The sequence below is a fragment of the Sinocyclocheilus anshuiensis genome, unplaced genomic scaffold, assembly GCF_001515605.1.
Source record: "Sinocyclocheilus anshuiensis isolate Anshui unplaced genomic scaffold, SAMN03320099.WGS_v1.1 scaffold3406, whole genome shotgun sequence".
Lineage (NCBI taxonomy): Eukaryota > Metazoa > Chordata > Actinopteri > Cypriniformes > Cyprinidae > Sinocyclocheilus > Sinocyclocheilus anshuiensis.
This window is the reverse complement of record NW_015541310.1, coordinates 114076-125615: the sequence shown is the minus strand read 5'-3', so window position 1 is coordinate 125615 and position 11540 is coordinate 114076. Positions and strand designations below refer to the sequence as shown.

Here is an 11540-nt window from a genome sequence, read left to right as displayed (position 1 = left end):
AAAAAAAAAAAAAAAAAAAAACAGAATTGTGAGATAAACTCAGAATTCTGAGAAAAAAAAGTCATAATTGCAAAATGTAAAATCAGAATTCTTAGAAACAAAGTCAAAATTGCAAAATGTAAACTTAGATAAAATCTCAGAATTGCGAAATGTAAAAGTTAAAATCAGAGTTACATTTTGTTCTAAAAAAAACAAAAAACTTTTCACCAAAAATACAGTTTTTTTTTGCATGTGCAATATTTGCTTGCAATAAGAAATGAGACTTTCTGTAGAGATACCAGGTTTAAAGTGAATGCGTGTTCAGCGTCTAGCTATCTGTAGCTAAATGCTGGTGCTGAAGTCGTGTGAACAGATTTTGTGTGAGTGGTGCTAATTGGTTGTAGCTAAAAATAAGGATCCAGTCTTATCCAACATTCATACCGAGGAAACTTGAGATACTATCAGTCAAGGACGTGGCTTTCTTGGCGAGTGCTGCTCTCATTAGCCTCCATGAATCACAAATCACTTACGTGTACCAGAAATGCATCTCTGAATCAAAGTTGTGTGTGCTGGTCTCACATTAGCGTACACACTTACTACTGAGGTTGTGATTTACAGTATATTAGCATGCCATATAGCCTATAGGAACTTTGAGCTTAGTTGCCACTTTAATTTGATATTCAGACATAATATGCATCCAAATAGAAATTATTTTAAAGATTGATAAGGAGGGTTATCTAAGAAAATTAATAAACCTAAGTTACAAATAATTATACTTCAGTGTTATAGGAATAGTTCACCCAAAAATGACAATTTGCTGAAAATGTCCTCACCCTCAGGCCATCCAAGATATAGATGAGTTTGTTTCTTCATCAGAACAGATTTGGAGAAATGTAGCATTACATCACTTGCTCACTAATGGATCCTCTGCAGTGAATGGGTGCCGTCAGAATGAGAGTCCAAACAGCTGATAAAAACATCACAATAATCCACAAGTAATCCACACCGCTCCAGTCCATCGATTAACATTGTGTGAAGTGGAAAGCTGTGTGTTTGCAAGAAACAAATCCACTGTTAAGACGTCTTCAACTTTAAACCAGTGCTTCCAGCAAAAATACGAGTCAATAATCTATATTATTGCTTTCGCCAGTGAAAAAGATGTCTCGTCTAAATCAGGAGAGAAATATGCACAGATTAAGTTTCAAGCGAAAACAGTCCAAAACGCTTCTAAACAAATATGTTGGTGGGTTTTTATGTAAGAGAACAACAGGGGATGGATTTTGTCATTGGAGGAAGCGTTATTATGGATTATAAACCCTGGTATTTTGCCCAGAAACAACGGTTTGCTGTGGTTTGAAATAACTTGATAGATTAGTTTCTTTCAAACACAGCTTTTCACTTCACAAGATGTGGTGTGAATTACTTGTGAATTATTGTGATGTTTTTATAAGCTGTTTAGACTCTCATTCTGATGGCACCCATTCAGTGCAGAGGATCCACTGGTGAGCAAGTGATGCAATGCTACATTTCTCCAAATCTGTTCAGACGAAGAAACAAACTCTACATATTGGATGGCCTGAGGGTGAGTACATTTTCAGTTTATTTTCATTTTTGGGTGAACTATTCCTTTAAGAGAAATGCAAATGTCCAGTTGCAAAGAAAAAATGTAACTGCAATCTCTTCCTCAAGACAGATTGGAATGAGATTAAATGGAGAATTTTGCTTTAGCCTCCTGCGTCTCATACAGTATGTGTCTCCTCTACAGTTTATGAAGAGATTTAGTTGAGATTTGTAAGAGAATATTGTGTAATTTTTGTCTTTTATTGGAGATCGACCATAGCGGACCATTTCGCATTGATTACTGAATGACTATACCTAGGAAATTGGTCATAAATTGCATTAACTCCTTCAACCTGGACGTCCTGGAGCCGATGATGATGATTAGAGTAGGGCAGATCCTGACACATTAGTCAAAATCTTCACTGCATATCTTTTTGGTTTTGATTTCCATATGATTAGCGCTTAGATTTGTTTCGGATTAATAGAGAATCAGAACCTCCTAGCTGAACTCTTTAACCTCTATCTCAGACATAGGCCCAGTTATAACATTAAAGCACAGAGTTACAGCATTACAGACGCCTGAGGATGAGATAGGCTTCTGATTTCCATTCACTCTCATAAGGGCCCTTAAACCGCTGCAAGAGGGTCCTCAATCTACTGTCCTGCACTTTTGCTTTGGCACTGACTGTAATATTCAGTAATAGGTAGGAAAATATTCTGTATGGATATAATACCTTGATGACATTTGCCTAAATGAGCAGTATATAACTGAGTTAAATGTATGCAATATTGCATCCCATAATGCAATGTACTCAGCTTACCTTTTTTCATTTCCAGTGTGATAAGAGATCATAACTGGATGGCAACTGTTAAATTAAACATTCAATATGATGAGGTCACATGACAACAATATAAAACATAATAATGTCTACTTTTTTACTTCCTATTAAAAAAAATAAAATCAAGGTAGTATACAGTGTAGCTGAATAATATATTTTGTATTTGGTTTATAGTTAATCTCTTATATATCATGCTCATTTGATGCTGTTCCAATATTATGTCTGCAGTGTGCACTCCATCCGTTTATAGTAAAAGGTATTTTCAAAGAAGAATTTGCATTTTTGTACTACTATCAGACTAGCCTTATATTTGTATATTTTTGCATATAGACATTGAAAATCATAGTGAATGTTAGAGTTTTAATGCCATCATACTGTTCTTCTTTGCTGCTCCTTACAGGTGCTGAACAAGAAGAAACAAAGAGGTTGTGACAGCCCAGATCCAGAAGCTTCATATGTCCTCACGCCTCACACGGAGGAGAAATATCAGAAGATTAATGAAGAGTTTGACAATATGATGAGAAATCACAAACTTGTAAGCAGTGTGATGCATGTTTTACGTCTTGGCATCCCTGTTAGACTACACTACTGTTCAAAAGTTTAGGATAGGAAAACGTTTTTTTCTCTCTTTTTTCCCACTTCCCTTGTGCTCACCACACCACCTTAGAAACTACATAGCAACACCTTTACAACCACTCTCGCAACCACAGTACAGTACCCACCTACAGTAGGTAGCAACACTGTAAAAACAGCCAAAACACGTCCTTGCAACCATCCAGAACTCTAGCATTTGCACAGGTGACCACTACTAATCAGTGCTGGGTAGTAACTGGTTACATGTAATCTGGATTAGGTAATCAGATTCCAAACATTAAGTACTTGTAATTAGATTATATTACATTTTTAAAAATTCTCATTATCAGATTACAGCTACTTTTTTATGGATTACATGATTACCTATTATTCACACAATAGCAGTAAATTATTCATAATTTATTGATTCACCCCTGCCCTTATTTATTTATTTTCGTTTAAATAATTTTTTCTATATGAACCTACCACTTATATACATGAGACTAATTATGCAAAGTAACTAAACACTGCTGAGCATAGCTGTGAAAAATTATGCCTTCATTATATCCAGTGACCTTTACTAATTATTAATATTGGAAGTCTGAACAAAAATATTTCAAACTTGTAAGAATTTGTCCATGTAATATCATTAATGTTTGTTCATTTAATGTAGTGAGTGATTCCCAAGGTTTTGACATTTTTATGATTTCATTAATTATTAGCTTTTCATTAACACCCTACAGTTTTTTTTTTTTCACAAACCCTAGTTTGGGATACCCTGCTGTAATATAATGTTCAATGCTTTTCTTCATATTGTTAACCAAAAATGAAATATATTTTATTTTATTGATTTTTTTTATCTTTATTTATTGATTTTTTGAAGTCTTAGTGACAAACAAGTTGGGTCAAAAGTAATCAAAAAGTAGTCAGACTGCATTACCTAATATGTGTAATCCAGGTTAAGTTACTACAGTTTTTGTAATGTAATTTGTAATCAGTAACGCACTACAGTTTGTAAGTAATCTACCCAGCACTGCTACTAATCTAACTATTCCCTTCACATCTCTCTCACATCTTCTTCTTTGTCTTCATCAGCCGGCTGCTCTGGGTCAGCAGAGTTATTCGATACCGCTGACTTTGCCCGTCACCAACCCCACCACGCTGTCCTACAGCACAGACAGCTCTCTGGACACCCCAGTGTCCCTCAGCGGGACGAACATGCTGTCTCTGTCCTCCAACAGCCTCCAGAGCAACAGCAGCACAGCTGTCATGGGTCAGTATCTACTGCACATTACCATCATTTTTGAATGCGATACCATCATGATGTGGTTTCCTGGACATGATACATGATAATGTGTGCTGTACAATAGTAATTCCATGTTATGTTTTGAAGTAGCTTGGAATTCCATGTAAATACAGTGGTTAATTAGGGGTGACCATACGTGCCATTTTTCCCGGACGCGTCCTTGCCAGGATTTGTTTTGGCTTTGTTTTCCTGTTTTCATGCTTGCTGAAGGTAATGATCGAAAAGTAGTTTGACCAATAACATGCAGGCATTGTACATAATGGACCAATCATGGTGTGTGTGTGAGAAGGTGGGATTTACGGTCAAAGCGATGCAAATACGCATACATAGGATGTCTGTTCGACTTTAAAGCAGCGCGGCTCAGATCGATCAGTGTTTGACATCAAAGTACCTCGAGAGCATTTTGAAAGCATAAGGAACCGTCTGTATGGTATTTTGATGTCATACACCGATGTGCACACGCAAACAAAGCCAAAACCTAGATATTTTACGCAATATAGAAATCCTGGCCAGGACGCGTCTGGGAAAAATGGCACGTATGGTCACCCTATGGTTGATATGCTAATCATTCCTTTCCCTGGTATCAAAATATTATAGCATTGCCATTGCTTTGGTTCAGTCAAATCAGTCATACATCCAGTTGTTCCAAACCTGTAAAAATTAGCTTTAGCTCCTGGACACAAAATAAGATATTTTGAAGAATGTTGGTTGACGGTAGCCATTGACTTCCATGGTATTTTTTTCCCTACTATGGAAGTCAGTGGCTACCGTCAACTGTTTGGTTACCAACATTCTTCAAAATATCTTCTTTTGTGTCCAACATTTGAAAGAAATGAATTCAGGTTTGAAACGACTTGAAGGTGAGTAAATTATGACAGAATTGTAATTTTTGGGTGAAGTGTCACTTTTATCAGTCATATGAAGTTTCATTTTCATATGTTCAGATGGCATGCCAGGTTTCTCAGACATCACTCTTCCAAACGGTGTACACTCCAGTCATGTGGGTAGGTACTTCCTTTTTTGGTTAACTTATACAATGTGCCCGAATGTAATGATTAAGTTTCTCTAAGGTGTCAGTCTGTTTAAAGAACAAACATTAAACATGTGATTTACTTCCCTGCATGCTGTGCAGTTCTACTTACATGAGAGATCAAATTACAAACCATTCACAATGTGAATGTGAATGTTTTTAAAGAGCTGGATGTGTATATCATTTACTGTATTTTGGGCATGAAGCCATCAATTTTCACTATACTGCAATTATTTATGTTGCATATAAATGAAAGTAGATGAGAATGTGGCAGATCCTGTATGTGTGTTTATACAATATGTCTTTGTGTGTTAATACTTGATGTTGATTGGTGTGGGCAGGATGTGAGGTCACGACTTCATGCAGGACAAACTGATCTTTTTATTCATCACTAGTCTTTTCTGCATTTCTGATTTGTCTGTTAATGAAATGCTCCAGGTTAAAGACAAGCGAAGCTCTGTATCTTATAAAGATATAGAGCTTCACTTCTCTTTAAGCTCTGTAGGCCTATATGCTGTCATTTACTATAGAAAATAATTTAGATGTTTCTCAGTTAAAAACTGAGAATGTGTTTAAATGGTTTAAAGTCAGAAATTATATTCAAATGAAATTGTATATAATTGACAAAAAATGACTAAATGAAAATTAAATACACTGCCAATTAAAAATTTGGGGTCAGTTTTTTTTGTTGAATTTGTTTTATTTTATATTTTTCTTCAGTAAGGAGTCTAAGGACACATTAAATTGATAATTTGAAGTGATAGCAAAGACATTTAAAAGGTATATTTCTCAATATTACTGTTTTTATTGAAGTTTTGATCAAATCAATGTAGCCTTGATGAACATCAGAGACTCCTTCAGAGATTCAAAGAACATTCAAAAATCTTACTGACACCAAACTTTTAAATGGAACTAACTGTACATGTCAGTAATATTTTTCAGTTTTTAAAATAATTTTGTCATCATTGATCCTGCCCACCCAAGGTTTACGTTTTTGACAACATCAGTGCACAGTTTTAATCTATACCTCAGTCAAATTTTATTAATATCCCTTTTTGCTGTGCCTCATTCAGCTAATGGCTTTGTTGGCGGTTCAGAAGGAAACAGTATGGGAAGAGTCGTTTCTGCAAAATCTCAAGCGTCGTCTACATCGGGCCGCAAACCTGATCTCAGAGTGCTCATTCCTCCTGTGTGCAAGGGCACTGCTTCTTCACTGGTGAGAGTTTCTTTTGTCTGCCATCAGCTACAGATCTGTAATATGTCAGTGAAACATCCTGAAATCATTAGACAATGAGAAAGTATTGACCTGTCTGAAACTGTCCTTCCTTAAATCTATTTCTTGCAAGCCGCCAGAGGAAGGAGAGGAACATTTGGTAAGGGCAATTTGATAAAGTTTTATTCAGAAAAGCTTTTAAAAAATGACTCATTAACTAGGTCATAAAAAATGTAAGAAAATCGGCTGTGATACAGCTAGCTAATGTTTAACAGTTAGATGCTATGAGGCCATCTAGTGGTTCAGTGAAACATCACAGTCAAAGCTTACACTGAAACCTTCATAAACTGCTCTGTTTATGGTTAACTCAAAACTATATAATATTAACTGAAAACCTAGTCCCAAAGATTATTTAGACAATTAAGAGATATGTATATTGCTTTGTTCTGTTTTTTTTTGTTTTGCTTTGTTTAGTTTTTTGCCGTTCTGTTCTTTTATTTCTTTTCTTTTCTTTTTGTTTTGCTTTGTTCTGTTCTGTTTTGTTTTGTTTTCTGCCATTCTGTTCTTTTATTTTATTTTGTTTTGTTCTGTTATGTTTTCTTGGGTTTTTTTGCTTTTTTCTGTTCTGTTTTTTTGTTTTGTTTTTGTTCTGTTCTGTTCTGTTCTTTTATTTTATTTTGTTTAGTTTAGTTTTTTATTTGCTATGTTCCGTTTTGTTTAATTTTGTTTTGTGTTCTATTCTGTTCCATTATGTTTATTTTATTTTATTATTTTGTTTTTCATTTAATATAGTGTCATTTAGTCATTTTAAGTGTGGTTGAAGTTGCCCAAATTTGTTGTTGTTTATGTTAGCTGATTAGTGGCACTTATTCATAATATCAGCTCCAACTCTGCATTATTTTGCAAAGGGATTTATGTTAGTCTGCTTACTGTGACAGTGCAGTATGATATACCAACATCGATGGTGGTTAATATAAAATATTCAAAGGATTTCATTTTTGAGTAAAATATGAAAATTAATGAATAGGGAGCATATAATTTTACTGTTATCTGTTTTGCTCCACACAAATCAACCACTGTTGTTTGCACCATGTTCATTGTTTATTTAAACCTTAGAGAATAGACAACTCTCAGTCCAGCCAATCACTGAACACACCCGTGGTATCCGTGGCAACCCCCAGTCTACATCCCCAGGGCCTTGTGTACTCAGCCATGACATCATCTTTTACTACAGGTATATAATTGACCTGTACATAATACATCATATAATACTATTAGATTCTGGACCTCATGACACTGGTGAAAGGCTATTCTACTATTTAACTCTTTCATTTTTTACAGATTTTGCCTTGAGCAGTACAGAGCCCAGTTCTTTACATAGCTTCAGTTCACCAGATGCTGTCACATCAGGAGCAGGGTCTTCATGGAAACACAGTCATCATGGTCAGCCAGGCTTCAGTGCCCAGAGGTGAGGATGTGGGATTGTGGCATGCATTTCCTTCATTCACCTATTAGTGTTAAATTGTGAAACCACAGAAAGATTTTATACCTAATTTGAAATGTACTTCATACACTTTACATTACATCTGCTGAAAGAAAAGTTCAAAAGTGGAATAAATTACTGGTACATACTGGTCAAGGGTCCAGCTAAACGTCATACCAGTTTGAGAGTGTTTTTTTTTTTTTTTTTGGTTCAAAAGGGTCTAGCACAACTATAAATGCACAACTGCGTTCACAAACCATTTAACTTTTTCCCCCCCACTGTTGTTTGTGAGAACAAAATGAGAAGGTTGTTTCAGAGGGGCAGTTACATTTATTATTTTTGTTAACATTTTATTCTTTATGAATCATGCACAATCAGACCAGTAATATGTGTTAAAAAATATGATATCAATTTTGATTCAATGTTGACTTCAAGACATACACTGTTAATCCCAGTTTGGAGTGTTTTTTTTTTTTTTTTTTGGTTCAAAAGGGTCTAGCACAACTATAAATGCACAACTGCGTTCACAAACCATTTAACTTTTTCCCCCCCACTGTTGTTTGTGAGAACAAAATGAGAAGGTTGTTTCAGAGGGGCAGTTACATTTATTATTTTTGTTAACATTTTATTCTTTATGAATCATGCACAATCAGACCAGTAATATGTGTTAAAAAATATGATATCAATTTTGATTCAATGTTGACTTCAAGACATACACTGTTGTTGAAAAGGTTTAGGATTGTTGCAATTTTTGGGGGGGCATTTTTTGGAAGTCTCTTATGCTCATCAAGGCTGCATTTATTTGATAAAAAATACAGTAAAATTGTAATACTTTGAAATATTTTAACAATTTAAACTAACTGTTTTCTATTGTAATACATTTTAAAATGTAATTTATTTCTGTGATGCAAAGCTGAATTTTCAGCATCATTACTCCAGACTTCAGTGTCACATGATTCTTCAGAAATCATTCTAATATACTGATTTGCTGCTCAAGAAACATTTATTATTATTATCAATATTGAAAACAGTTGTTCTGCATACTATTTTTGTGGAAACTGAATTATTTGATAAATAGAAAGTTCAAAAGAACAGCAATTGAAATATTTTGTAGCATAATAAGTGTCTTTATTTTCACCTTTGATCAGTGTATTGCATCTTGGCTAAATAAAAGTATTAATTTCTTTAAAAAAATAAAAAATCTTACTGACCCCAAATTTTTTAACATTTTTGTAAATGGCATACTAATAACCATCCTTGTTCTCTCCAGAACCACACAACCTCAAATTCAGGCTTCTGGCTCCATCAGCATCAAATCAGAGCCCATCTCCCCTCCCAGAGAGCGTGTCGGTCACTCGCTGTACCCCACCATCCACACCAGACCTCGGCCCAGCTCTGGAAAAGAAGTGGGCCGCTCTCCTGCTGAGAGCTTCAGTTCTTCTGGCAGTTCATATGAAGGTAGCGACCGTGAGGACCAGCGGCTGGACTCTCACCCAGGCACCACTACATCAGGACAAAGATCATCACCAGAGACAGAGAGCCAGGAAGATCCCTCAGTCAAACGCATGCGCACAGACTAACTTAGTATGTCTTTTTAAAGTCACATTTCAGATATGCACACTGCTGTTGTGCAACAAACACAAAGCACTGCTTTAGAAGTGTGAAGAGGTGTCTCTGAAAGGGAAATACAAAGACCGTTATTGTAAATGAGTGCGTTTCGTTGTTTGTATTGTTATTAGATTTTTTTATATTGTTAAAAGCCTAAGTTATGAAGTGTATGACACTGTTTTGTCAATAGAGGGTTAGCTTTGCTGCATTATTTGCAGTATATTATTTTTTGCAAGCCATTTTTTATCCGAGTCCTCAATCAAAGCCATATATGATAGGGATTTAATATTTGCTGTAGTTTAGTGTATGTAGAGTTTGATGCCCTTGTAATCAAAATTGTTGGGGGGGGGGACAAAATATGATTTTAAAAGTTTGAAATAGCAAACTTAAAATTTTCCATGGAGTGCTTACTTGTCTGTCAAGTTTTAGATGAACCTCAGGTATCTGCATTTCAGTCATCAACTGGCAGCCAAATGACAGTTTCAGTTCTTTCAAGGGTTGTGGAGAACAGATGATAAAATGGCCCAAAAATGGTTGATTAATTAGATTTATTAATGTAACCACCTAGCAACGCCTTTGTGGGTGATAAAATTAGCTAATCATAAATTTGACTTTTGTTCTTAAAACCACAATCCCTCTATAAGAGAACACACTATAAACATGTCATTCACAAATAATTTGTGAATTAGGTGTTTAATATAATTTATACAATGTATATACTGTTACTTTAAAATACCTGATAACACAAGCATTTTAAAAGTATATAAAAATATTTAAATGTCTTTTATAGTGTTTTTATTCTGATTCTGCTGAATGTGATGGGAACAGTTGAGCTTTATAGCCAGTTGTTTTGTGAACATTAAAATCACTGTCTCCAAAGAGACGCTTAGGTATTTTGCTGCTAATACCCGGTTTTATTTGACAGCTGTTCCTCTTTACTGACACAGTGTGTTAGGCCAATGTCCTCAAAATCTCGCTTCATGCCATATAAACTCATTTTTCACCGATGCCAATGCAATCTATGGAACTCTGTTAGTTGTCTCAGTTTGTTCTCAAATCAAGCTGACTCCTTTATTGTTTGTACACCTTGATAAATGGCAATAAACATATTACTCACTTCTGTTGCTGTGTGTGTGGTTTAACTGCTTTAGAGATAAGGTTTCATCTATATAATAATTAACTAGGTCATTCACGTCTGTAGAAGGCTGTTGATGGTATTTAACAGGATGTGAATTCTTTGATCATGTTTGAGGTTTTTTCCTCATCACCGCAGAAGCGTGCAGTTGACTGTTCCCACCGTTTTCTCTGTTTTTGTTTTTTTGCACTGAACACTACTTGAAAGTCGTGTTTAAAACCATAACTTCACTAGTTTTAAATGTAGTCACAGGGATTTGCTTGAGCGATCAATACTCTTTGCATTATGCTTGTCGATTCATTTCTGCAAGAATGCAGCATAATGCTTTGAGTTACATTTTAAAGTCATTCAGCACTCTATTGCATCAGTAGATGCAAAGAAGATAGAGTAAAACATATTTAGCTGATTCAAGAGGCATCTGATCAACCTGGGGTGCCCCAAAATATGATGATATGTAATATACAATGATATAATCACTGCAACTTTACAGTTACTTGATCTTTTTTAACCATTAGGTGACAGCACCCCTAGATACTATGAATTATTAGTGCACCAAAGCAAGCTAAACTGAATTTATTCCTCCAGTAGCCTATGTAGCCTCACTTGAGACCGTTTTCGTTCGCAGACTGAATTTGAGCATATTTGTCATTCTCATAACGTCAAAGACAGGTTTCATGCAAAGCGGAAAGAAAACATGCAAAGAGTTTGTTTATATCCCAGTTAATGATAACGTTATCTCAGTCACAACTGGAAAAGAATGATAGCATCCGGACTGTTATGAGAAACTCTATCACAATCTGATCCATGTGACTGA

General features: G+C 35.3%; 1 protein-coding gene across 1 annotated transcript in view; it reads left to right on the top strand.

Annotated features, from left to right (window-relative positions):
* Positions 1–9818, top strand: part of LOC107690796 (myocyte-specific enhancer factor 2A-like) — a 26137-nt gene extending 16319 nt beyond the window's left edge. Inside the window, exons 4-11 of the mRNA XM_016489215.1 lie at positions 2779–2913; positions 4047–4224; positions 5202–5261; positions 6361–6503; positions 6634–6660; positions 7617–7734; positions 7842–7968; positions 9254–9818. Coding sequence (XP_016344701.1) covers positions 2779–2913; positions 4047–4224; positions 5202–5261; positions 6361–6503; positions 6634–6660; positions 7617–7734; positions 7842–7968; positions 9254–9563 — 1098 coding nt within the window. The 3' untranslated portion in view covers positions 9564–9818. The remainder of the gene's footprint in view (positions 1–2778; positions 2914–4046; positions 4225–5201; positions 5262–6360; positions 6504–6633; positions 6661–7616; positions 7735–7841; positions 7969–9253) is intronic.
* The last annotated feature ends 1722 nt before the right edge of the window (positions 9819–11540 follow it).